Source organism: Perca flavescens, chromosome 19, assembly GCF_004354835.1.
Source record: "Perca flavescens isolate YP-PL-M2 chromosome 19, PFLA_1.0, whole genome shotgun sequence".
Lineage (NCBI taxonomy): Eukaryota > Metazoa > Chordata > Actinopteri > Perciformes > Percidae > Perca > Perca flavescens.
In genome coordinates this window covers 14386471-14414111 of record NC_041349.1, presented here as the reverse complement: position 1 = coordinate 14414111, position 27641 = coordinate 14386471, and the positions used below count along the sequence as shown (strand labels likewise).

At 38.8% G+C, this 27641-nt stretch overlaps 1 protein-coding gene across 1 annotated transcript; it reads right to left on the bottom strand.

Moving 5' to 3' along the window:
- Positions 1-185: 185 nt before the first annotated feature.
- Positions 186-26455, bottom strand: LOC114545315 (adenylate cyclase type 4). Its single transcript, XM_028563590.1, has 26 exons — positions 26174-26455; positions 23206-24404; positions 15636-15833; positions 15364-15525; positions 13456-13605; positions 12734-12885; positions 11609-11720; positions 11362-11489; positions 10423-10581; positions 10113-10272; positions 9576-9752; positions 9334-9365; positions 9031-9093; positions 8385-8448; positions 8136-8233; positions 7364-7448; positions 6853-6990; positions 6648-6725; positions 5441-5616; positions 3422-3506; positions 3138-3296; positions 2485-2631; positions 2290-2397; positions 2053-2167; positions 1641-1765; positions 186-1425 (listed from the first exon to the last, which is right to left on the bottom strand). Exons 2-26 carry the CDS (start codon positions 23977-23979, stop codon positions 1291-1293), a joined length of 3780 nt encoding a protein of 1259 aa, XP_028419391.1. The 5' UTR covers positions 23980-24404; positions 26174-26455; the 3' UTR covers positions 186-1290.
- Positions 26456-27641: the final 1186 nt, after the last annotated feature.

The window sequence follows — 27641 nt, the reverse complement described above, 5'->3', positions numbered from 1 at the left end:
AGTGAGAAAAGTTCAGCGGGTGAGTAGTTCTAGCCAATTAGAGTGTCTGTGGGCGTTACCGGTACGGGGGGATTACAGTCAAAGGGGAAATTCCACTTTGTTCAAGATACACATTTTATTTTTATTCATGTAAGAATCTGGTATATACACACACACACACACACACACAAAAAGCACGTCAGTGGTTGTATTTTTTTTTTTAAATTACTTTATAAATAGAATAGAAAAAAAATGTCCCTATACTGAACATACTCTAGCTCTTTTTTATATTCACACTTCATATCATCCCTCACAGAAATACTTTAAAGAAAAGAAGTATTCTGTGCACAATCAACATTCAGATTGTAATGCAGAACTCCCTTTCAAAAATAAGAACATATTAGAAAGTGCAATGCAAAATTTAAATAATAACAATAAAGAAACCATGATTTAAATCAACATGGCTGCAATAAATCTCTCCGGGTCCGGACCAGCGGTGAGCATTTAAACCATTGGCCAATGGTCACTTACGTTTTTTGGTTTGGGACACCTTAAATAAAATAAAACAGTGTGTACTTTATGTATGTTTACAGTACATATATGCATGGGGTGTACAACCTGTAAACTATGACTGAGTTTGAACAATTTTCAATGGGCTTAATAAGTAGAAATATCCAGGATTTCACAATACAAGCATAGAATAGAGAACAAATACCATTAAAAAACTAACTTTAAAGAAAGAAAGGAAAAAAAAACTGTCTAAAACGTAAATGCTGTTTGTAACTTGTAACAATGTAGTTAAAAAAAAAAAAATTCAACCTAAAATAAAATGTTTTTTTGCTTATTTGAATCATAAATTACTATAAAGTATAATTTGAGATGATATGTTCTCAGAAACGTCATAATACAGTGAAAAGTGCTACTCTAGTTTCACAGGATAACCCAGATACAGTACAGATACAGATACAGTAAGCAACATGGTTTGCCAATAAATGGTCCATGAGTAGACAGCTCTCTGCTTTCAGTTCAATTGTAGTCTTCATTTAACCGGTCAGGATTTTATTTAGTGTCTTATCCAAAAGACAAAGGCAGCTCCTATATGGATGTAAATGATTAGCAGGTGATACATCTTCGTTTCAGCATTAAGTCAGTGCATAGGTTTGTGATGAATACAGGTAGTGACAGGTTAGTTCATAAGACCAACCCAATTTGGTACACCAAGTTCATTTAAACAAACACTAACAAGCATTTGCAGCTAATATTTGGACCCAGGTCTGAGTGATAGATCTGTGCAGCATCTGACTGTGGAGGTCAGAAGTGAGGAGACGACTGGTCCGTGTTAATAAAGTAGGTGGTGAGTTCCCCTTTGCCCTTGACTTTGACTACTCCTCTGAGAGTGACGGTGTATCCCACGCTCTCGACAATCTGGGCTGTCTCCTCCGTCACCTGGGTGCAAAAAGAATAGTACTAGTACACAGAGAAATGCGTGAGGTTTCACTGTCCCCATTAATCCATCCATTTTTTTGGACTCAATAAGCCTAGAGCTAATGAACACACCTGACATGCGGCATTTCCTGTTTAATACTTTGCATCCACTGATCTATCCACAGTGGCTGACAGTGAACTTATACATTTGAGCCACCTCCACCCTTCCTACTGACCTGTATCTTGTCCAACACTCCTGTGCTGTCCATCCTGCTGGCCACGTTAACAGAGTTCCCCCAGATATCATACTGAGGTTTATTGGCTCCAATCACTCCTGCAATCACTGGACCGTGGTTTATTCCTGTAAATAAACAACAGGGATGGATGATTAAATGTAAACATAGAACATGCTCTTTCCTAAAATTCCCTCCATGGAGGTTTAAAAACAGTCTTGCATGCACCAGAAAATATTAGATGGAAAATATTGTGTGATTTCTCTGCCACTTTCTTTCTTCCATCTCACATTTTAATATATATTTGTTAGTACAGTTCAAACACTAAAGTGGTGCACAGGAATCTGCAGTGTGTACAAATTATATTAAGAAAATATGTTATGAGTTTGTCAGAATTAATCTAGTATACACTCACCGATCCGTAGTTTGAAGCTGTTAAAAGAGTGCATGTTGATGAGCTCCAGTTTGCCCATCAGAGCGATGGCAAACTCCACCATGGAGCGCACATGGCTGTAGGACACCTCCACTTTCTGTAAAGGGAGCCAGGGATCATGTTCATGTAGGGCAGGGTATCTTAACTAGTTTTGATTTACATTGCAATGATTGTTTTGCAAAAATAGGTTAAAAGTTATCTAAGACAAATCAGGCAAACCTTTTGTTCGTCCCGTTGAGGAGCGTGTCTCAACCCCGCAGCAGCCATGTACGTACTGCCGATAGTCTTAATCTTCTCCACTGAACAGAATTTGGGCTTTGAGAGAATCTGCATGAGAGAAATGGAAAACAGAGTATAGTTGGAGACACAGACTGAATGTAACACTGGCAGGATATCATATCTTCTTCCTTGTACCTCATCAAAGTCTGATATGATCTCGTTGAGGAAGCGCAAACACTCCAGACCGTCCCTGTTGGCGCTGCTCTCGCTGTAAAATTCTTTGAACTGAGGCACCGAGGCGAACATCACACACACACAGTCATATGACTGGCTGTACAGGTCCTGAAACAAAAGTAAAAGGACTTCATTCAAAGATATCATGCATTCTGCATAATTTGCAGTCAGAAGTCAACAGCGTCAAACCTGTATAGTAAAAGATTTTTTTTTACTTTAAAATGAACTGAAATCATCACCTCAATGACAGCATTTATTTCTAAGTGTCAATTATTGTCTCAATGATGGATTTCTAATTTTGGAATGAACCCTTTCAAACAGGTTAAAGGGTTAAGGTAGAATAAAAACATATTCTCATATAAAGACAATATCACAAAATCACAATTTTTTCTTTCTCAAAATTTCCTAATTTTTTAAAAGATATGCTTTCAAATCTTTTCGCAGCTTACTTTTTTGTGATCTAAAATGTATTATGCCTTATAATTTCAAACAAATGTCACATTCTGTGTACAGTAGAAAACGATGAATGAAAGTTGGCATGGCTAACAGTGTGGCAGGATAACCAAGGAACAAAATTGACTGTACATCTATTTGCTGTGTTTTGTTTTCTTTACCTGGTTGCGGACAGTTTTGCCCATAAAGAAGGAGGCGACATGGAGCGGCAGGACGTTCTGAAGGAGGAGCTTGTTGACGTTCTCCATGGTCTCCATCTCCTCTCTCTCCGTCTTGAAACAGCGGTCCAACAGGAAGTCTACTCTGCAACCCAGCTCGTCCTGGCAGAGAAGGACACAGAGTACAAATAAGCATGAACAAATTTGCATATACAATCATTTTGTTTCAAAATCCTTCATTAAATGACAGAAAATACATACTGTATACTCATTTGTGAAACACGTACCTGTCTTGCCAGAATGAGGCATACAATGTAAAAGATGACCAGCCAAACCCCAGACATGATCTGAGGGTCCTTCAGCACTCCTGGTCTGTAGAAAAACACATTCACATATTTAGAGCCATACTCACTCTTTTTTTTTCCCCCATCCATTACATAATAGTTCAGACAAGAGTGTCTTGTGTCTCTCAGTGAATGGGGCCTGGACCCCCACGCAGGCCTCTTGCCATAGAAAGCTCTTGAATAAATGATGGTGAATGGAAACTCCAGACAAGGATTCACAATCTGAAGTGGCAGACAAAAGACAGGAAATTTAACACCTTGGCTAAGCAAGACGGACAGTGTGATGACTATAGATAGCAGTGAATGAATGTAGACGAGTGGAAAGTGAATTTAGGCAAGATTACTGTGTGGACAGCTAGCAGGCTTGAGCCATATATATATATATATATATATATATATATATATATATATATATATATACAGTACAGGCCAAAAGTTTGGACACACCTTCTCATTCAATGCGTTTCCTTTTTATTTTCATGACTATTTACATTGTAGATTCTCACTGAAGGCATCAAAACTATGAATGAACACATATGGAATTATGTACTTAACAAAAAAGCATGAAATAACTGAAAACGTCTTATATTTTAGATTCTTCAAAGTAGCCACCCTTTAACTCTAACTTTTTCCCATAATGACTGTACAGTATGTTATGACTGTAGCAGGGTGACCATGAGGTTAAAAAGATTATTCTAACAAATGCTTTAAACAACTTAATAGTGCTTGAAGTTGTTATATGGTTATTTTTGCCTTTACATAACCTTTCTTTAGGAAAGTACTATATAAATAAATATTTACATTCTTACTTTTATGGCCCTAAATTGAACTAAGAGGCAGTTTGAGTCATTATCACGTTAAGTGCTGTCAGTGAATTTCACACAACATGCACATGTTTTAAGTCTATCTGCAATAGGATATACTGAAGGTAAGCATCTAAAGTAGATGGAAACCTATAGGGCTGCAACTATTAATTACAGTATTGTCATTTCATTAGTGATCGAATATAATAAGTGTTTAGTCTACAAGATTTTGGAAAAAAAGTGAAAAATCTCCAAGAGCCCAAGTTTAAGCCTTAAGTTTATTTTCCATGTTCAAAAGACTGCAAAACCCAAAGATATTCGATTTATAATGATCCAAATCCTGAAATTTGAAAAGCTGGCAACAATGTTTTTTGGCAGATTTTCCAAGTTTATAATTTAAATGGTAATGCATGAAACTGTTGAGTACTTTTCTGTCGATCGTCTCATAAAAATTAACTGAGTAATCGTTTCACCACCCGAAGGCTGCTCATTGCTGTTAGGGAGGCAATCTTAAGTCTTATTTACATGTGTCAATATTCATAATCAGGACTTCATTTGGCAAAAAAGGAAAAGAAAACAGAGCAGCCCTGCAGCTGCTTCATTGTAATTTTCAAAATAATGTTAAGGCACATAAAGCTACATAGAACCCCAGGTGTTTCCATGTGATTGCTAGCCTAGAAATCTAAACGCACCCTATCGGCAGCAAATGTAATTTGCAGCCAGGGGGTCTTCTAGCAACTCTCCGTTGGCTCGCGAGCTGGAAAAACCAAACTCTAGTCAGGCCAATCACATTGTGTATAGAGTCGGTGGGAGGCCTTAACATAATAACGGCAGAGTTACGACGGTTCCGTGTGAATTCCCTGCTACTTGAAAACAAAGACGATGGCTGCTGCTGCTTCAGAACGGCACTGAAGTCATTCTTAAAAAAAGAAGATGTGTTCGGAGTTTTGCCGACCGAATACGGCAAAAGTTTAATCTATCAACTAGCGTTGCTCTACCGGGTTGTAACGCTATCCTATTGCGTGCAGAGGCAATTTGAAAGACAACCGTTTATCCCGCCCCTCGGATTGAGCTCTGTCAATGGTGAGTTCCCAGACCCAACATCTTGATGTGGGTCTGGCTTGTCAGGCTATGTGATTGCATTTGCAGTGTCACTCACTGGGTGTTGTTGTAAAGCAGGTTAATGAGGCAGTAGGACCTCGGTGCGTAAACATAGAGGAAGAGGGCCAGGTAAACCACCACCGCCAGGGTGAGCAGCAGGACCTTCGCTGACATGCTTGTCCTGATGAACACGATCACTCCCAGCATGGCCAACAGGCAGCAGTAGAGGTAGTACTAGATGTTTGAAGAAAGGAGGAGAAAAAAATGTGTGTTGCGACAAGGTTTGTCGGTTTGATGTTCAAAGCTTGTACTAAAGCGCTCAACATTCAAACTAATAATGAATCAATAAAGAACCTTTCTTGGGGTTATAAACTATCTTTTTTAAGGTGCAGTTCTCCTTTATAAGTGAAAAAGAATGAAGGCCGTCGTCTCAGCAACAATTATTACATTACACCCTACTAAGGTTCACCAAACATGTACCTACACCATGCCGGTCATCCAAACAGCCATACACCATCCATACACACATTTACCCTATATATGACTTGCACATTTGTACATTAAATCTTCAGTCACACCAACATTTAACATAACTGTTGTATACATTGTCTGTGAATGTCTGTAGGTATGTTTGTCTATGTAAGTGTATTGTTTACTCTATTTGTCACCTTTTTGTTACACAGTATCTTCACAAATAAAAGAAATTATAAAAAATATGACGGCAAAATATAGTTTTACCCTTCAACAGCAAAAAGAAAACTGACTGTTCATCAAGGGCTGAGAGATGGCTGACGTACTACTAAATGCCACCTACAGACATGTGAGGGGGACGCTACATGCATTACCTGTAAACTAAGTTACCTAACTAATTCTGTACTTTTTGATAAAGAAATGCAACTTGTAAGAGTATAATGAACATATAATGAACAAACAAATGAATAATACCCATTTTTGCTCCGTTGTTTTGTCTTTTCTTAGGGTTTTGTATGTGTATGTATCAATGTATCTTTTGTTTTGCTTCTTCCGTCTTGTGCATGTGAAAAATGAAATGAAATGAACAAGTGCTAAAAATTACAACATGTCACGGAAGACATAGAATAGTTAAAGTTTTTAAAGTACTGTGTTACATGCAGTTCACTGAAAGGCAAGTGATAAATCAGGCCTGATTACAGCATGACAATATTTTCCTTCAGGAATTATAAGCCATATAATAAGAGGACATATTGATTAATAACATGGTGAAATGTTAATCTGGAGGTATTTACAGGCACAGTGTAGAGTTTGAGACCCTCCAGCTCTGTCCTGTTGGTAATCGATGTGCAGTTGTTTCCCGGAAGGAAGACCTGAGAGACAAAAACAGGAGGACAACAACCGAGAAAAAGTGATTGATAAATGTATCTATTGATGACAGGAAATAGAGCAAGAAGGACAATTAGGACAGAATAACTGGCAGGCAGAGGAAGAACTCACAAAGTTGAGGATGGCCATAAGCAGGGTGATGAGAACACAGAGAGTGACCACAAACAGACGCAGCGCCGCCTTGGTGGCGACGCCACGGGACAGCCCCGAGATCCACTGAACATTCAACGGCATCTTTGATCGCCACTTCTGAAAACAAACATACATTCAAACATTCAGACATGTTGATATAAAATGAAACTAAGTAATGACAACCAGTGAATATCAGGAAGATAAGAAACTTTCCAAAAACTTGCACTACATTAAAGGTAATAATCAGCAATAGTGTACACACAGTTTGTAGTTAATGTTTCAATACATACAAAACCACCAGCAACAAATTAATGACCTTAAATCTGTTATTCGCATCTTGAATTTATGTTTACATAGGCGGAAGAATGTAGTTTTATCACCTCATCTACAGTAGCATTTTATTTAGATGCACCTGCTTTCATTTGCTGCTGTTGAACAAGCTACTGAACTGTATACTTCTTACCGACACAGTGCCAATATGTTCATTTACCTCCAGGTATCCAGTGAAAGCGATGGACAGAAGCAGCACCAGCACAGGGAAGGCTGCACCGTACGACACTGCCATCTCAAAGTTACTGGGAGGTTAAAACAATTGACACTGTTAAATTAAAGATGTGTGTATACGAGTTGGTGGAAGAAGTATTCAGATCCTTTACTAAATTGAAAGTAATAATACCACACTGTAGAAAATACTCTGTTACAAGTAAAAGTTCTGCATTGAAAATGTAACTTAAGTAATAGTATGTACGTATCATTGGGAAAATGTACTTAAAGTATTAAAAGTAAAAGTACCCAATGCAGAAAAATCCTCACATTTTAGAAATTAGAAACAATCAAAACAGTTCTGTCAATCAACTAAGTTGATTGGTCTAATCATTTCAGCTGGACTTGTAGGCCGTTATATTGTTGGGTAGTTTAATTTAAATAAAACATCACATTTTTTAACTACATGTGTTTTGTGCGCAACAAACTCTGTAAAGTAACTAGTAACTAAAGATGAATGTAGTGGAGTAAAAAGTTGAATATTTCTCTCTGAAATGTAGCGGAGTAGACGTAGAAAGTAGAATGAAAAGACTCAAGTAAAGTACAAGTACCTCAAATTTTTACTTAAGTACAGTACTTGAGTAAATGTACTTAGTTACATTGCACCACTGCATGTATATGCAATGGTGAGCAAGAGACATAATTTTACTTTGATTAAATTAAAAACTTAGTATAATCAAGCGAAAATGAACTGTGAATGTGACCGAAGTGCTACTCACTTCTTAGAGACAAGCATTTGGACGGCAAAAAGAGTGACGAAGATCAAAGCTATGCAGCTCATTGAATGGTGTACACCCTTTACCTCCGAAAGGCGGAACTGGAACACAAACTCATAGACATTAGACAAACAAAGAAATAATCAGACACACAGGCACACACACACACACACATACTGTACATTCTGCTCTTTCATGCATACATAGTGCCCTATTTATGTCTTCTTAAATTAGACCAGAGAATGAAACTACCTCTCTCTCCAGGCTCAGGTCGTTGAACAGCAGAGTCAAACAGTTGAGCTTCTTTGCTCTCCTCCTTAATGAGAAATCAAAATCAAAGGATGCATGATTGGAAAAGAAACTGGCAGGTTTAATCCCAAAATAAGAAGTACAGCCTGAAAAACATACAGTAGTAGTAAAATAAGGAAGAAATCAATGGAATTATCTATTTTTACAAAGATCAACACGGCCTAATATTTCAGAACTTATATTCCCAAATTCAATATATATATATATATATATATATATATATATATATATATATATATATATATATATATATATATATATATATATATATATATTTTAGGGCTTTTCCACCTTTAATTGATAGGACAGCTAGGTGAGAGAGAGGGGGAAGACATGCAGGAAATCGACTCAAACCCTGGACCTCTGTGTCAAGGAATAAGCCTCTCAGTATATGTGTGCCTGCTCTATCCACTGAGCCAACCAGGCCACCCCAAATTCAATTTTAACTAGCCTTGGTTTAATGTTTTTCACAAAAAAAGAAGTAGCTCAAAAACGTTGGCCAAGACAGAGAGTCTTGTCTTTTTCCTCCTGGCATATCTCTGCTGATTATCTACCAACTAAATACTACTTGCAACAGATAAAAACCTACCCTGCATTATTCAGTGGGTCCAGTGATCCCAGTGATCCCCTAACACTATTATCCACAACCAAACTGGAACAAAACAAGAACACATTAGAAACAGCCGCAACCAAAACAATATACAATGTAGTCCTGATTTAAAAACACTCATGTAACCAAAAAGAAAATGCACCAAATGTGATGTTTTGCTTTCTGTTGAATTATATTCACTTTGAATGACAGAAAATGGCATGCTTTGTTCTTATTCTACTTAAGTTAATAAAGCTGGTGTACTAAATTTCTCAGGTGTTTTCAATAGACCTGGGAACTTACCAGTCGGAGTTGTTCTGGCAAGGTGGTCCTTCCTGAAGCAAACGCACGCACGCACGCACGCACACACGCACGCACGCACACACGCACACACACACACACACACACACACACACACACACACACACACATACGCACGCACGCACACACACACACACACACAGTGAACAAAATGCATGACCTAAGGACAACAGGAAAACAATATGATTTACGCAATATGTACTGGAAGCAGCACAAATACATACTGCAGACAGCTGTGATTGGTTCATGGCGAAATTGGTGGGGACTTTTTTCTTCTTGGAGGGTGTGGCATTAGGGTCGCTTAGGTCTGCGAAGGGATGGATAGTCCGCCAGGACTGCAGGTACTCAGACATCCGGATTGACGCCCGCAGCCTGGTCTCTCCTGATTTAAGAGTGTTTGCCTGAAATTAGGATGGAGATTGCTTTATTTTACTTAAATTTCCCCCCCCCTCAAGAACTGTAATTTATTCCTGCATTATCCTTCCTGAAGCTAGATCACAGCAGAGAGAAAGATGCCCATGTAGTGCATACAATAATGATAGACAGCTTTTCAAAATTAAGGTTAATCTGCTTTCTACACACGTACAGTCTATGTCAGGAAGTTGCATACTTACATTGCCTAACCAGAAACTTGATACCTTAGTTTGTCAATTATGTAATCATGTATAATTAAAAAAATATATATTTTTCTTTCATAAAATTTAATTTTGAAAGCACAACTTCAAACATTAAAGCAATGCACAAATAATGAGTACACCTACCGATTTCGGTATACTGGAAATGCTGTTCGGCTTGCAGGGGTCCATCACCAGGTACGTATTTCTTCCTTTAAGAAGAGCATCCCGACTCCCCCCATCCCCGTTCTCCACTATATATGCTCCGTTTAAGTGCTGCATTGTCTCCTCTGTGATGTGGACTCGCCTATTAATAATTATAGTATTAATAACAGTAGAGAAAAGTAGAGAGGCAACACGACTCAAAGTGTATCCTCCATCATCACCACACCTTCATTATCATCTGCACTAACTCAGAATTTTGATTATCTCTGAGCAGATTTTGAGATTTTCTCACCCAGGAAGACCTCCAGACTCCATGTGGTTGGCTAACGTGACGTCATGGGACCACACGTCGTACTGCCACTTCTGCAAGCCAATCACACCGCAGAGCACGTTTCCACTGTGAACGCCCACCCGCATGCTGATCTCGACCCCCGTCGCCTCTCGCAGTTTACTACAGGGAGACATAAGTATGAGTAAAATCATATAAAAAAAAACAACAATATTCACTCATGCTAACTTCTGTCACTCCTTGTTGGGCCATGAAGTTATTTGAAAAATGATTTGGTGCTTAAGTTACTTTAATAAACTATATATCTCACACTGTTTTAAGTATCCCGATGAAGAGGGTACGATTAGTGAGGGGAAATTAAATATTCCGTCAAATTTAAAGTGAATCGCGACACAATGACAGGAAATATTGTGCAGGTCTTTGCGACCAAAGACATTTAAAGATTAAGGATATATACACAAAATATTTTTCTCTTTCATCTCATTTTTCTCACAAAAATTTAAAGAAATCAATTTTAAATTTCCTAAAATCCCCATTCAATGCAACCAAAAAGCCAAAAGAAATATGTCCACATTTGATTTACATGGAGCAAACACCAAAAGGCCTCACTAAAAATGTGCAGTTTGATAATATAATGGTCAATTTATGGTGCTGCCTGTATGTACACTCTGCATGCTTTGAGTTGTAATACATAGTGTGGTTTCAGTTGTAGAGAAAAGAGTAGTGAATTAAAAGTGCCAGAGAACCACCAGGAAGTTATATGAAGAACAGTAACATCAGATGCAAATTAAGAGCACTGAATAACTTTTATGGGCGGAAAAGCAGAACCCAGGTGGGAGGCACCTCAACACAACGTTACAAAGAAAGAGTGCACAACACGCATTTATTTTATAATAGAATTTTAAATAATCACAGACAATGAAGGGGGGGAGGGAAACTGACCTGATTGCAGTGCACATGTCCAGCCCCATCTGAACACAGTTCCTGGCGTGCGTGGGAATGGGGTCAGGTAGACCAGATACACAGTAGTAGCAGTCACCCAAGATCTTAATGCGAAGACACCCATTCTTCTACAGATAGAAAGAAACAAAGAGGGGGAGTCAGACACAGAATTAGCTAGTTCAAAACCAACACAAAACTGTCCTTTGTGAAGTTTGATTTTGGGCACGACGTGTGCTGGTATTCTCACCTTGGCGATGTCATCGAATCTGCCAAAGAGCTTGTTTAGCACAGCGACCAGCTCTTCTGGTGTGCAGCTACTCGCCAGCTCTGTGAAGCCCACAATGTCTGCATACAGGATGCTACACAAACCCACACAGAAAGACAAAAATATTAGGCACGCATTTACAAGATAACAGCTGTTAGTGACTCTACAATAAATACAGTAAATATTCACATTTCTCTGATTTATTGCGACACAATTGCCAAGTGGGACTTTTGCGTTCCTATTAAAATATAGTTTTTCTAGCTGTGAGAAGCACCTCGCTAGGGGAGCCACAGGAGAGTTTGAGCAAATAAGTGTTCATAAATCCATTTAGAAATCATCATGCTTCTTAGAACTCCAGAACTTGCCTAAAATCATCACATTTTAAGTTTTCTTCAGTATCAAAGTAATCCAGCGACAGTTAAAATGTATTAATTTTAACTTTTTTCACGTTGCACTGTAAATATTTGTTGTCATTTCTGTTTTGAGGGGGTGCACATATTGTCAGAAAACCACTGATATGCATGATCAGTGTAATAGGGTTGTAAAATCTGACTTATGTCTGTCTTTAGACAGTCAAGTGCACAGCTTTACGCCACTCTAAAAAAGATATCTTGAGATATTAAGAAACAGCTTTAGAGTAATCTATTTAGTGTTTTTTGGTTTTGTCATATGTGGTAAAATTGTAACTGATAACTAATATTAAAGCAGGTCAAAATGAGCTCCATATTTCTTTGCAAAGAAAATCCTACTTATACCGCTTCAGTGCTTTAATATTTACACTTTTGAATGCACACAACAGTCAAACACAGGGGCGGATTTATATTAATATATTTATATTAACTTCTGGGCCCTGTAGAAAGGCATTTTCTATGGGCCCTTCCCCACATCCACAGCTATTCATTCTAAAATCTTTTTGGGCCTCCTTAAATGAGGGCCCTGGGTACTCAGTCCCCCCCAACAGTCCGACACCCCTGGTCAAACACACCAAAAAGAAAAAGTTAATACAAGGAAGGAAGAAGGAGAGAGACAAGTTATGGTTCAGCTACAACATTCTGAAAAGCTAACATCCTTAACATCACCTTAACAGCGCAACAGTGTGATCATCACCTGACGTCTTTGTGTTTCCGGACATAGAGGCTGTGAAAGTTGTTGGAGTTGGACTCCTCGTCATCGCACTTGGGCTTGAAGAGCTTCTTTATCACCTCCGTTTTCAGCTCCATGGCGATGTACCGTGGCAACACAGACAGGAGGAGCTGCTCCTGTTGCCGAGGACACAGAGAGGTCGGGGGGGTGAAAATGTGTGTGGAGACGGTGGGTAATGAGTTTTGAGATCTTGTACACTGGGTCATTGGATTTCTGTCTTACAGAGGCGACGCTCTGTACAGGCTGTAAAAGAAATAGCCATCAAAAGTCCCTTTGAAGCGATGCCATGTTTACTTAGTGGACCACGTTTCATCTATTTGTTTACTTGATGGGAATAGTGTCTATTTGGGTTTGCCTAGTCTATTGCTGCTGGGCTTCAGGCAAGTGAATGATTAATCTGTTGACCAAACAGCCAGAAAAACATACAGGAACCAAGCCCAGGCTGTCCAGGTAAAGAGCCCTTTAATGAGAATGATTACACATAACAATTTTAAATATGGAGTAGCTGAAACAAGCTGCACAGAAGAGAACCAGACAAGATTTCTATAAATAAAGCAAATAAAGGCTGAAATTGAATGAACTGAGCTGTTATGTTCTTTTTTAGCTGAAGTCAAAGAAATAATTTAACAGTTGAATTCAAGTTAAAGTTATGCTGTCTTATGAGTTTGAAGCCAGTGGTTTTTTACCTGCTGATATTTCCTTATTTCCTTCCGGGAGCGTATGTTGCTGAACTTTTCTCTCTTTCGATTGGATATCCTGAGATCGTGCTCCGTCATCCACAGATGGAAAATCCCGACGCAGTTCACACACACAAACAGCAATGCATTTGCCACCAGCTGAGAATGAAGTCAGATGAGAGCGAAGGAGATTATTGATACTTTACGAATTGTGACGTCCCTATTGTATTGCCAGCACAATAAGAGCAGAGGAACTGAACCACTATTGTAATATGCCAGATGACAGAGAGTTGCAATACATGGACATTATTATTCTTAATTTGTGTACATTTCATGTATTTTATAACTAACTGAAAACCACAGTCTGCTATTTACCAGAAGACAAACAACGGGTTATGTAAAACCAGGTTTAGGGTGATGCAGATTATTTGCATATTTTTTTCCAGTAAAACAACAGGACGACCTTTGCTTAACATCACATTTGAATTTGGAGGCTGTTCTTTGGTACATGCACATGGAAGATGCACATCTCTCTCAATGTGCTGGTCATTTGCAAATGTTTGCCTCCCCCTTAAATTTGCACATACTTTATTATTCAGGTATTTGTTTTTTAATCAATACTAAACTATGCATCAGTACTGACACACATAGCTGTTACTGATTATAAATGAAAGAAACTAAAGCTGAAAAGAAAATGGAAAATCTATCTAATATATTGTAAATGGAAAATCTATCTAATATATTGTGTTAATTAGTGAGCTTCAGAGAAGCTGGTAGGCAATTTTTTGTACCTTTAAAGGTCCCATGGCATGAAAATGTCACTTTATGAGTTTTTTTAACATTAATATGAGTTCCCTCTGCCTGCCTATGGTCCCCCAGTGGCTAGAAATGGTGATAGGTATAAACATTTATAATGGACCAACAGACCCCGTTACTCTGGACGGAGACCAGTGAAGGATATTAGAAGCACTTTTCCGGTGAGCGCTGAGCGTTACTGCGCAGCCTCCAACTGAGAGAGACAATGTAAATGTGACGTGAGCAACCTGTCTGAAAGTTGGAAGTCTTCTGGTAGCTGTGCCAAGAGAAATCTCAATCATTCCGAATCTTGCAGAGACGGAGGGCATAGGTATATGTAAGGAGATAACATAGGCACAGGCTAATTATTGCTAACTAAAATGATAGTTAACATTAGTAATTAAGTCGAAACTGCCTGCGAGCTTCTCCTGTACTGTACGGTAATTCCTCTACTATGCGACAGTAAGTCGCTTGGTTATCACACAATCGTTAGCGTATTTTTACAAAAACGTCTGCTATGGATCCATAACGTGAGGTACAAGGTAATGGAACCTTTTATACATTGTCGTGTTTCTTTAGAAATAAACAATGGACAAATAGAGTCTTTAAATGCTTCAGATGTGAAGTTATTCGCTGTCAAAGTGACGTCAAAATGAATGGCAGTCAATGGAATGCTAACGGGAGGTGATCTCTTTGTAGCATCAAAATGCCGCCATAGGAGGTCCGAGTTCTGAAGCGAAGCGTACACCCTTGGCCCTGGGTATCCTGCTCTGCCTTTGAGAAAATGAAAGCTCAGATGGGCCGATCTGGAATCTTGCTCCTCAATAGCTACAGACACAGAAATGGCACGTCCTAAGGAAAGCTCATTGTGGGACCGGCTCTAGTGGCTTTAATTCTGCACCAAGGCTGAATTTCAGGAAAGAGACTTCAGATACAGTATTAGGGGACCACTAAGGTCTATATATAAAAGCATCCAAAGAGCACCATGTCATAGGACCTTTAAAGAGCGCTAAGCTAGCTGTTTCACCCTGTTTTCAATCTTTATGTAAAGCTAAGCTACCTAAATGTAGCTTTACATTTTACTTAGCTTACAGATATGATAGCAACACGGCAAATCTTTACCTGCACAGCCATGTCTGGTGTCTCTGGGCTCGTGACAGGGACGTAGACGCTGATGATGATGATGTGCGAAATGCTGGTCCCAATCCCAACCATGAGGGCCCAGGCCATAGAGAGAGGCAGCACTGTGTATACACTCAGAGAAAGGAAGAGGAAAAACCCTACCTGAAAGGGTAGAGAGAACCAGGTGGAGAAAGACACAAAGAGTTAGAGGTTACCAACAGTTACATAACAAAATAAAATTCATAATTTCTTTCTCGTTGCTTCCTTCTCACTTGTTCCCAAGTAGTGACAGGTCCCCCAGTGAACATGAAGACTATGGCGATGACATACAGCGTCCCCCAGACGAAGAGGGCCAGGGCTCCTCCGCAGCGCCTCAAGGTGGCCAGCCAGGGCAGGCAGACGAGCAGGATGGCACTCAGGCAGAGAACCACACACAGCGCTGACAGAGCAGCTACATGGAAAATGATGTTCTGTGCAGATATGGGTGAAAGGTGCAAGTTAAAAAAAAAGCCACGTTCTCTTCCGTGATTTACTGTTAAATAGGGCAGCATGTGTAACCTGCCGAATTTAAAAGCAGTAATGTCTTCAACTGTTTTCTTCATCGCTGAATAGATGCTGTGTGGCAAGCAGTGTTTAAAATAAATGTAATTTGCAGACACAAACAGAGGCAAAGGAGCACGTCATGTTAATATGCATTTGCAAAGACCTACCTTGCAATGTCCTATTTTGACCTAGCTGTTCACTACATCCAAAAAGTCTGCCCTACACAAAGGACTACAATTAAAATGCCTTTATTCATCAGACATGAAAGCCAGGCTGAGCTTTAAACAGCTGGGGCAGTGTTTTTAATCTCCTCCTGCCATGTGAAGTAAAGGTATTTTAATTTTTCCAATGAGACATGTCGGGTGATACTTTTTTCTTTCTTCCAGGGAATTAACTCGTTGTTGGTGACGACGTAGACTTCCAATGGCCTAGTAACAAATTCATTTGTAGTGTGTTCAACAGGTTAGTTTGTGTCAACCCAACTTTCCACTGATCCATGACATCTTTGAATTTGTGGAAAAGCTAAATAAGAAAACACATTTAAACACAGTCAATATTTGCAGCTCTAATTTGACAAATAAAGGATAAAGCTCTGTGTGATTGGTTGGCAATCCAGCAGCATCCTGGTCTTTTGGACTTTTTATGATGTCAGAAAACACTATCAGTATGAGACGCTCTGTAGGAGCGCCTGTTTCTTTAAGCCCTCTTCCGAAAAAGCCAAGTCTGCTCTGATTGGCCAGCATGCTTCCTGGAAACTCCGGAGCCTCGACTCCGTGTTTCACTAGTTGAAGCTGTAGCTACTGCAACAGAGTATAGTGGCCTGAATTTTCTGTTATTATGCAATTATAATATAAGCAAAAATCCCAATCAAACAGTCCAATTTTCATAAACACAGGCTTTTGGCTTGGTCTCTCTGATTTAAACATAACTTCTCACCTTATCAATATTACATTTGGCATAATAAGGACAATATCTTCAAAAACTAATCTTTATTTTTTGAAAACTGGTACAGGAATAATAAAAAAAAATTGACACGAATGGCAGACAGTACAGTTATTCCGAACTTTCAAATTCCTGTTTCGGTTAAGGAGTATGTAATTGTCTTCAATGCAATTCCTTCTGGAATCAGAATGCTGCTGGGAGGCATTAATTTCCCATGGCCACTGACTCACAATATGGATATATCTGATACTGCTGTGGGGAGTTTATGCTTTTCTGCGGAGCGCCGGACTAAAAATAAAACAATTAGGACTTCATACCAAAAAGATATTGTTACTATTCCTTATATAATCCCATATTGGAACAGTTTGATAGAGAATGTCCCTTGGACAAACGTTTAGTCTTTGCCTTTCAAATATGTGCTTACTAAGTGAATTAATTAAATTAATTCACAGATTCTACCCAGCAAAGTGTGTACTTAAGCAGTATAAACCAGATATTGAATCTGAATGCTCTTTCTTTAAAAGGTAAGATAAAAATATGTCCCATTTATTTTGGAAATGTTCCTACACAGAAAAATTCTGGTCAGATGTCCTTGAATTTATCCTAAATGATTTCATTTTTTTCTGGATTTTTTATTATTAATCTTTTATTTCTACTCTATATCACATCCATAAAATTAAGTTCAGGGGCTCTAAACCTTTCTTTCCTGTGTTTGAGTGTGAAGTCAATGAATATTTGGACTCCATAAGATATTCAAAGAACTTTAAAGCTCCAAAGACTGTGCAGATATATTCAAAACTTGTCAAATCACGTGACTGAATGATATTGGAACTCACTCACTGATTTATGCTATGAATTGGACTGCTTGTTGTTTAGCCTTGCTGGACTTTGCAGACTCCTTGGGATATGATTTGTTTATATATTTATTTTGTAGTTGAGTGTATGTGTACTTGAATGTGTTGTTTGTAACTGCAAATGCTCTCAATAAATTAATTGAATAATAAAAATAAAAACTGCAACAGAATATATAGCAGAACTTTGTACCGTGAAAAATACTGATAAAGGCTTTGAAACCAAATATTACACAACCGGACATCCCAGCAGTAAAGTGACGAGAATTTGGGGCCGAGATTACAGCTACGTCGCGTTAGCATGTAGCTGCTTAATAGTTAGCACTTAGCAGTATGCTAACGTAGATTGTAGTGGAATGAAGCAGTACCTTCTACCGTCAAAATTTGCAGATAAAGGCTTCTGAACCAAACACTACCCAATCTGACATGTTTCAGCAATAATGCAACTTGGAATTGGGGAGCGTTTAACAACATTGGCAGCCCAGATGACATTGTTTTCTGACGTTAGCCATGTAACGTTAGCTACTATAGTTAGCAGTGGACACTGTTAAGAAATGTCTAAATGACGTCGTCGTTCTGATTTCTGGAGGAAGGAGGAGAAGCTGGGGTCGAATTGAAAGTTAAGCAAGAGGTTTAATAAAACAACATGAAAACGACAGTCAAAACACAATCAAACATAAAACATAAAACACTGCCAGCAGCAGACTGCAAACATGATTCCCCTTGTGGGGACACAGATTGCAGCCATGCGACATGACAAAACAATACACTGTAACCAGCGGACTACAGGAGCTTCCCCTTGCAGGGTCACAGGCTGTAGTACCGAATCTTACTCAGGATCAGAATTATATCCCTTGGAATTGTGGGTGTTTCCCTGAATGGAAACTGTCCCAGGTTAAAGACACACCTCTGATTTCAGGTTTACTCCAGGTCACAGACAAAGGTCGTTTCACATGGTAGTGCCGATTCTGTTCAAGTTTACAGAGTTTGCATTTCCTTTGTTCTAATCACGTCTGGCCCTGCAGGGAGTGGTTCCCCAAAAGCAGAAACAATAGTTACCTTTCCTGTGGGGACAATTAGTCTTCTTCATATGCTAAATGTCAGACATGACCTGATTAATTCTTTAGAAGCTAGGTTTTGGGTGAGGCAGTCAAATGCTGATTAGTGTAGTTACTTGATTAAATTTAGCTGCAGGCCCCATTAAACATTGTTTTTCAAACATAGCCTGGCTTTAACTTTTTTAAACCTAACAACACTTAACAGAATATAGCAGCAATTTCTACAGTTATAATAAAGTCGCAATAATAAAGGCACTGGCAGCCAAGGTGACATAGACTTCCAGTGGAGTGAACGCTGGCGCTGTTAGCAGCCGCTGCTCTGAGGAACATTGAACGTTTTAGCTTTTTTGGACTACGGTTTTAGTTCATTGTTGTTGTGTGTTTATTTATCTGCCTGGACTGCATACAAATTTTGTACGTTTGTGCAAGATTTTGGATTCTCCAAGATCTTGCTGTTACCTGGGACTATTGCCGGCGTTGCTGGATTCTTCACCTGTTAAGTGGTTTGAGGCTGCCCGTGCGTCTGTCCTCCCTCAGCTGCGGCAATGATGATCGTTAAACTGACTGTATGGATTGCAGTTGTGTGGATTGTCCTCTGCTCAGTCTTCCATCCTGTGCATTCGCTCTATCACTACTCGGCAGCGGAGTTGTTGCATCTGCGTGTGCATTATGGCGAGCCTCCGTCTGCCTTAAACTTACATCCGGATATTGCCTTCATACCACGCTGTAAATATGTTCATCGTGGATCTCGCCGGAGTTTTAAAGTTATCTCTCCAAGTGAAATTCCATCAATTTGGTCTACGAACCCCCGTCCTCCAAGGAAACATTTTCGGACTACTGATCACAGTGTCTTAGCCAAGCCAACCAAGGTGACTACCTCTATAAAACCAAGGTGAATACGATCAATCTCTGAAAAAACACTAAGTTCGATTTTCTCTGTCTTACTGAGACATGGCAAAAAAGTAATGACTTTTATCATCTGAACCACTCTATTCCTCCTGGATATGCTTTTATCTGTAAACCACGCACTGTTGGCCGGGGTAGGGGGCTTGCAGTACTATATAAGGAAAAATTGAAAGTTACTACTCTCCCTGTAACTGATTTTACTTCCTTTGAATCTGTTGCCTTACAAATCAATGGATTCATACCGACTATCATTGCTACTGTATACAGGCCTCCGAAGGCAAATTCTGTATTCCAACAGGAATTTTCAACATTTTCCAATCACATTTCGAAAATATATAGAATATTGATCCCTTGTGTGAAGCATTTATGCACTTTTTTAATAAGAAAATTGAACATATCCACCAGCAATTGGTCTCACCAAACCCTTATTGTAAATAATCTCAGTCTAGCTTTGTGTCATCTCCGTTATCTTCATTTTCTGCTTTTAAAATTCCTACAGTTGAGGACATTGGTCTCATTGTACAAAAATCTAAGTCTGTCACTTGTCAACTAGACCCATTACCGACCCACTTGGTTAAAGCTGGTTTATCATGTCTTTCAATTTTAATCACTGACATTATGCATACATCACTTCTTTCAGGGACTGTCCCTACTGCACTTAAAACCGCTGTTATAACACCTATTCTGAAGAAACCTGGGACAGATACAAACAATTTTTAAAATTTTCGACCTATTTCAAATCTGCCGTTTCTGTCAAAAATCCTAGAAGAAATTGTTGCTCTTCAACTCCGTGAATATCTCTCTTGCAATAGTTTATATGAGCAGTTTCAATCAGGGTTTCCTGCTCTTCACAGTGTTGAAACTGCCCTTGTAAAGATTTCTATTGATCTATTACTAGCGGCTGATGCTGGTCTTTTATCAATACTTATACTTCTTGATCTTAGTGCGCCATTTGACACCATTTCACATCCTATACTTTTGAGTAGGTTGGAATCTATTGGAATCACTGGTATGGCTTTAAGCTGGTTTCGTTCTTATCTCACAGATCGCATTCAATTTGTACAACTCAAACAGTTTAAATCAAATCCTACTCCTGTTGTCACTGGTGTTCCCCAGGGCTCTGTTTTAGGACCACTTCTGTTTACTATTTACCTTTTACCTATTGGCACTATTTTTAGGAAATATGATATTAAATTTCATTGTTATGCCGACGACACCCAACTTTACCTATCTTCTAAACCTTCATCAAAGTTTCCCTCTTCTGCTCTTGGTGAGTGCTTAAGTGAATTAAAAAATTGGTTCTCAAGTAATTTTCTAAAATTGAACAGCAGTAAAACAGAAATTCTTCTTGTTGGTACACAAAATACGATAAGAAAGTCAAATATTTCTTCTATGGTAATAGATAACTGTTCTGTTCCTCTATCGAATCAGGTCACAAGTTTGGGTGTCATTTTTGACACAACATTGTCTTTTGAAGCTCACATTAATAGAATTACCCGTTCTGCATTCTTTCACATTCGCAATATAAATCGTTTGCGTCCTGTACTTTCACTCAAGAGCACTGCTACGCTGGTGCATGCTCTTGTAACATCACAAATCGACTACTGTAATGTTTTGTTTTATGGGCTTCCTTCAAAATCTCTCCATAAATTACAGTTGGTACAAAACGCAGCAGCTCGAGTCATTACCAAAACTCGCATTTTTTAACACATTTCTCCTGTCTTACAAAAGTTGCATTGGCTCCCGGTTAAATTCCGTGTAGATTTTAAAGTTTTGCTTTTAACTTACAAAGCACTTCACAATTTGGCTCCTTCATATCTTCAAGATCTTCTTCATATTCACACTCCTTCCCGCTCTCTAAGATCTGCTTCTGCACTTACACTTGTTCTGCCACGCACTAGGACAGCTTCTATGGGGTCACGCGCTTTTGGCTATGCTGCTCCCCACTTATGGAACTTCTTCCTGTGGAAGTTCGTAACAGTTCTAGTCTCTCAGTTTTTAAATCTCGTCTTAAAACGTATCTGTTTAGGCAGGCTTTCATGTGATTAATGTTTGATGCTGTACTGGTTTGATTTTTCTTTTTCTTTTTTTTAAATGATTTTTATAAATTTTGTAAGGCGTCTTTGAGTGCCATGAAAGGCGCTTTTAAATAAAATGTATTATTATTATTATTATTATTATTATTATTATTATTATTATTATTATTATATTTTACTGCAGTTAGCATGTAGTTACATGGGACAACATTAACACCGCAGTGGCTTAAAAAGAAACACTCCAGTCCTGCCTTGGAGCAGATGACCAATCATAGCAGGCCGGCTTAGAGATGCGCAAGACTTAGAGCGTTCAGAATAGTTGGAAATCTGAACGTTTTAGCTCACAGGGATTTGTCTGAAATATGTTTACCTCATTATTTTAACATTATAACATTGTAGATATGACAGAAACACGGAAAAGCATTATATGTCCCCTTTAACATTTAAAGTTAGCAATGTGTTTTGATTGTCTTTTTTAAATTGCAGGTTGATATAGATGACAAACTGTTTTTCATGAGTGCCACGGTTTTGTTGGAATGAGAAGTCATGTTGGCTTTTCAATTAAAGCACAAGAATGTTGTGGTGTTTTTGAAGAACAGGTTTAATGCTCCATTTCCTCCCCATGGAGTTGGCTGTAAAACCTTGTTCAGCAGAGTGCTCGTGTTGACAAGCACTAAACTGATGTAATTATATTTTAATGTCCTCATTTACTTTGTCTTCCCTGTCTTCTGAATCTTTCAAAATGTAACTGTCTCTTGCAGTGATAAAATGTAACCTATAAGCAAAATATCACAACTTCCTTCCTCATACCCAATGAGTTTTCTGGGATTAGTACAGTTATCCTAATTTAAATAGGTCCAGGGTGCAACTAATTATTTCTTTCATGAGATTAATTAATCTCTCATAGAGCTGAAATGATTTGTAATTAATTGATTGGTTGATCATTAGAAAAATAAGCAACTTTCTTTGAAAAGCAAGTCATTTTTCTGTAATTCTTCACATAAAACAATGGAAATAAATTCAAAAATTTTTTCTCGTTTCAGGTTTTCCAGTGTGGGGACTTCCTCGCATAATAGTAAACTGAATACATTCTGGTTCTGGACTTTTGGTCAAAGAAGACATTTGAAGATGTCACTTTGGACTTTGAGATGTTATAATCAATAATTAAAATATTTGTTGGTTGCAGCTCTTTTTTTCCAATTATCATTTAATTTATAATGTTTTTTAGTTTTTTTAACATAGAGCCCAAGGTGAGGTCTTCAAAATCAAAAACAGTCAAAATCCCCCAAAACTGAATTTGCAATTATACAAAACAGAGACAACATTTGATAAATTACTTAACTATTACTGATTATCAAAACCTTTATGTATTTGTCAAACAGACACGTGGCAGATTGTGAAGTAAATGTAAAGTTTGCGCAGCATGCACCTCACACACACACACACACACACACACACACACACACACACACACACACACACACACACACGCTTTCCATATCTCACCATTCGTGTGGTGGCAATGATGACGATGAGGGTCACACAGAAAGCCAGAGACAGCACCAGTCCTGTCAGCATGGCCGGAGTCTCCTCCACGCACTGCAGAAAAGCCCTGTGGAACGCCTGATAGCAGCAACACACCCCCTCTTTCACACTCTGCCTGGACCGATTGCTTTGCCTTTCCTCACAGCCATCCTCGTCTCCGTATTTGTCATCCCACCTGACATCGATGCTTTGCCTTGTTTGGGCAACTTTGAATGAAACTTCGGGGAGTGCGGGCGTACTGCCGCTGAGTGAGTTTTCTGCTTTTGGTTTAACAGTAAGGTCTGTTTTGGAATCACCTCTTTCATCGTCTGGACTATTCTTGGTGTTTTTGTTAGAAGTGTCTAAACTGGTTTCAGAAAAAATGACAGGAGTGTTAGGTTTCGTCTTTTCAAAGGGCTTTCCATCGAGCGCAATGCAGTTGTTTGTTTGCGATGAGGTGCTGTCAGTTTGTAGCCTGTCAGAGGATGAGTTGATTGGAGCATCATGATCCGTAGCCTGCGGAGTCACACCTGTTCCCTTCAACCAAGAATTGGCCTTGAGAGGTTTAGTGGCCTGCGCTGTTTTGGCCACACCAAACTCTACGAAAACCTGGGAATCACCAAGTCCTGACTGGCTCACAGGGATTTTGCCCGCTCTATCACTGGAGACGGCCACAATGTTCGGCACTAAAGACACCTGTGGTGCTTCTTCTCCAGGCATATCCTTTTCCTGAAAACCTTGTAACTCGTCTGGCATTGCGACCTGTGGGAATGTGATGGATCTCGCCGTCTATCGACTTGTCACTTTGCTTTTTCTGGCTGTCTGTCTCTCAGTCTACATGATAAACACACTTTATTTCTTTTTCGTTTCCTTGTCAGGTGTTGTTTAGGTCTGTGCAGCAGGGAGAGCTTCCACCTTTGTCTGTGTGTCGGATTAAATTCATTAAGACAACAAAAATAAGCAATGTTGAGACTGTTCCAGCAAGAGTCCAGCTCCTTTTTAAATCCTCTCCTACAGCTAAAAGGATATTATCCAAATAGATTATGATGATGCCAATAATGAAGACGGTGTTCTTTTGAGGTTACATAGATCCGTTAAGTCCCAAAGATCACTGGTAAGGACTCTTAAACCATAGCACAATCTCCTTTGACGAGTGCAGATGCATACTGGATGGAGTCTCACTGCCAAAATAAAAGATCAACAGAAAAGTTACAACACAATCAGCACAGCCAATTAATAATAAACAAAGCTAAATGTATAAATTCACTGCTGAACCTTTAGTTTTAAAGCTTAGAGAACGTGCTTGTGTCTGTGATGCTAGCAAAGTCCAACAATGCGAGCGTGGAAGTCATATCCGTATACATTGTTTTAATGCCATTTAAGTGACAAGCTTCTTCAAGGCATTTCACCATGCATTATGCCAAAAAACTTGTTAGTCTAGCTGCTGGCTCTTCCCTCTGCAACACACTGTTAAGGTGTTCACTGGAATGAAATGTCAGTGACGCACCCAGTGAAATAAAAAAAATAAAAAATTCCAGTCCCTACCTACATGTACACTTAGTGGTTTTACTCTGATGCGCCTCTCTGTTGTCTTTCCGCTTGTGCTTCTTCTTCCCTATCCCCTGACTGTACTAGTGTCCTCATACCCAGTCTGCTCAAATGTCACCATCAATTCCAGGATTAAAAAAAATATCCCTTTAATCTGCCTTTTCTGCTACAGGTACTAATCTGATTTAACAGCAAAGTCATGGAAGGATCAAACAGTAATTCATCTGATTCATCCGTTCACCTTGAATAACCTGCCCAGTGTTGCACATCCACCCCATGCTGTGCCCTTTTACACTACACCAATTGGGTTTCTTTTGTACACTTTTACAAGAGGAGGAACTGTGTGTCTTTTGACAAACTTTAAACTGTGACACTACGTGGTAATGACAGTACATTTATTGTTGTTCCACTGGTGTCTGTTTTCCCTGTCTGGGTTTCACTACTCTGTTCTGCTTGTGTGTAAAGCAATTTGCAAAAAAGAAGAAGAGGGGTTTTCCAATACTTACTCAGATCTATTTTGTTCAAAATCAAAACCAGGAGCATGGTATTTTTTTTAATTTGTCTTTATTAAAATGGTCCAGTTTCTTCTGTGCTTTCCCAGTTAAGATTAAGTTGGACTTGCAGTTAATTTGACTTTTAGATGAGTGACATTTCAATAAAACCCACATTACAGACATCTCCTGATCATACTTTGAGCTTTATTATATTTTCTATAAAATGCCCATTACCACTCCCCAGAGTTCTCAAATAGTTTTTTTTTTGTTCGACTAACAGTTTGAAACCCCCCCCCAATACATATTTAGGTTATCAGACGAACAAAAGCAGCAAACCTTCATATTGCAGAGGGCGCAGCCAGCAAATACAGTAAAAGTAATCAACTACTTGTTTCAGTTCTATTTGTTCATTTTGAATATGATATGATGCACTTTCTTTAGTGATTCTTGTGATTAAAAATGTATGTTTCATGCCTCCAACTTTAGGGTAAATAAAGTGATGTGTCTCATGTGTTCAAAGTGGACTAAGAACATCAAATCACACACTTTGGATTTGAATGGCAAAAGATGTTATCACCAATGGGAGAACATGAATGTCTTTTTGAGCTTTCTTTAAAATCAAACTAACTTGATCTCTAACAGATGACGGCAGCAGGTGTAAAAGCCTTAAAGTCACTAATCAGTCGTCTCTCACTGTTAAAAAAAACGACACTTTAGGCTACTCATTTATTTTATTAACGTTAATAGTTCACCTATGATTGTAATATTATGGGTTCAGTAACTTATTTCACGTTAATAAAAAGTCACTGGGTGACAGGACAGAAACAAACACTGGGTTAGGACAGTAACAGTTGATGCACGAAAAGTAATTCAAAGGAACTCATTGTAAAGATAAATAATATTCTTACCTCATTGTTTATTGACGTCTCTCTCGTCGCTCTCTCCCTCTGACTTAACGTCAGTGTCATACACACGATGAGGGATTCATAACTGCGTATTTATCGCTCATCTTCCTCCGTCATCTTTTTAATTGTTGTCAAAGAGCACTCAAACGCATCTTTTAACCGTTTAAACCGGATTGAAAAGTCGAAATTATCCCGTAACTCTGCATGGTGTCCTGCGCACGAGCGAGTGTCTGTTTCGAGCGCGACTAAAGGCAGGTGAGTGGTTCAGGTGAATGCGGAGGCGTGCACGCGACGACAAGCACGAGCGCTTTGGTCCGGCTATGCAAATAGGATGGGGTAAACAGAGAGGCAGTGAGATAGAAGAGGAAGGACAGGTCAAAGGTCAGACTGCAGGTGTTTTCTCTTTAAATGAGAGGGAAAGCTTATGTCAGACCTTTTTAATTATAAAAACATGTTGTCAAAGCTCCTACAAATCAGTTGCAAGTTCATTAAGTAGGATACACCTAGCCTATTAGGCTACTACTGGATAATGCAACAGCATCATCATAAATCATCCCTCAATGGAGGGTATTATGGTCAATTTTAGTTTTAGAGTGACGTTGATTCAACTACAAAATAAGGGAACCTGGATATAACCCAAGAATGGCAGTTACACACAGCAAAATGTCCACAACAGTCAAGATAACAACATAGTGTCACATTCACTGACCAGCAAACACACAGGAATGCTTGTATCTGCATGCGTTTAATGTGTCTGTGTGTGTGTGTGCGAGGTGCAAGAGGTGTATGTGCATGCATTTTTGATACATGGCCTAAACAGTCCCTCATAATACAAGACACCGATTGCACTCTCACTTTCTCTTCATCTCTTTCTCTACAAAATAACCATCAAATAGGGTCCAGGGCGGCCAGCAAACAAAAATGAGTAAAGTGGCAGTGGGTTATGTTCCTTTAACCAATATTTTGGCCTCACACATTTCAGTGGGTGCTAGTTTTATGACAATGGAGAAAAACACATTTTGTTGATTGTGGCAAGCCATAGTTCTAATACTGACTGAAATGAAAACAGGTGAAATATAGAAACAGCATGAACACTTAAAACAAATTGTCAATTATACTATTGAGACTGCAGAAACATTCATAAAACATTACATACAACAATGATGTATGTTGCCGTGGTGCATGCAGGGAGGCTTTTCTCTTCACCTTCCTCTTTCCTCTTCCTGGGATGCTAAATGATCCATAATGTATTATTTTCTAATTAATTTCATTTTACAATATTCAGTACACAGTTTGTGGGCACTAACAAACCAGATAAGGGTCATTTATGCCTTATGAAAAGCATTTCAATAAAAATAATGCTATTGTCTCTCATAGCCCATGATATTTCATTTGTTTCCATAGTTTTGACATACTCACTATCACTTGCTGTTACTTCTCCATTAATCATCCATGCAAATGTGTTAAACTG

Excerpts from the sequence above, each read along its gene's own strand:
- LOC114545315 (XM_028563590.1), bottom strand. The coding sequence starts at position 23,979 with ATGCCAGACGAGTTACAAGGTTTTCAGGAAAAGGATATGCCTGGAGAA. Across the intron at positions 8,234-8,384 it reads ACCTGAGCCTGGAGAGAGAG|TTCCGCCTTTCGGAGGTAAA; the intron begins GTAGTTTCATTC and ends TTTGTGTTCCAG. Across the intron at positions 2,398-2,484 it reads TCATATCAGACTTTGATGAG|ATTCTCTCAAAGCCCAAATT; the intron begins GTACAAGGAAGA and ends TCTCTCATGCAG.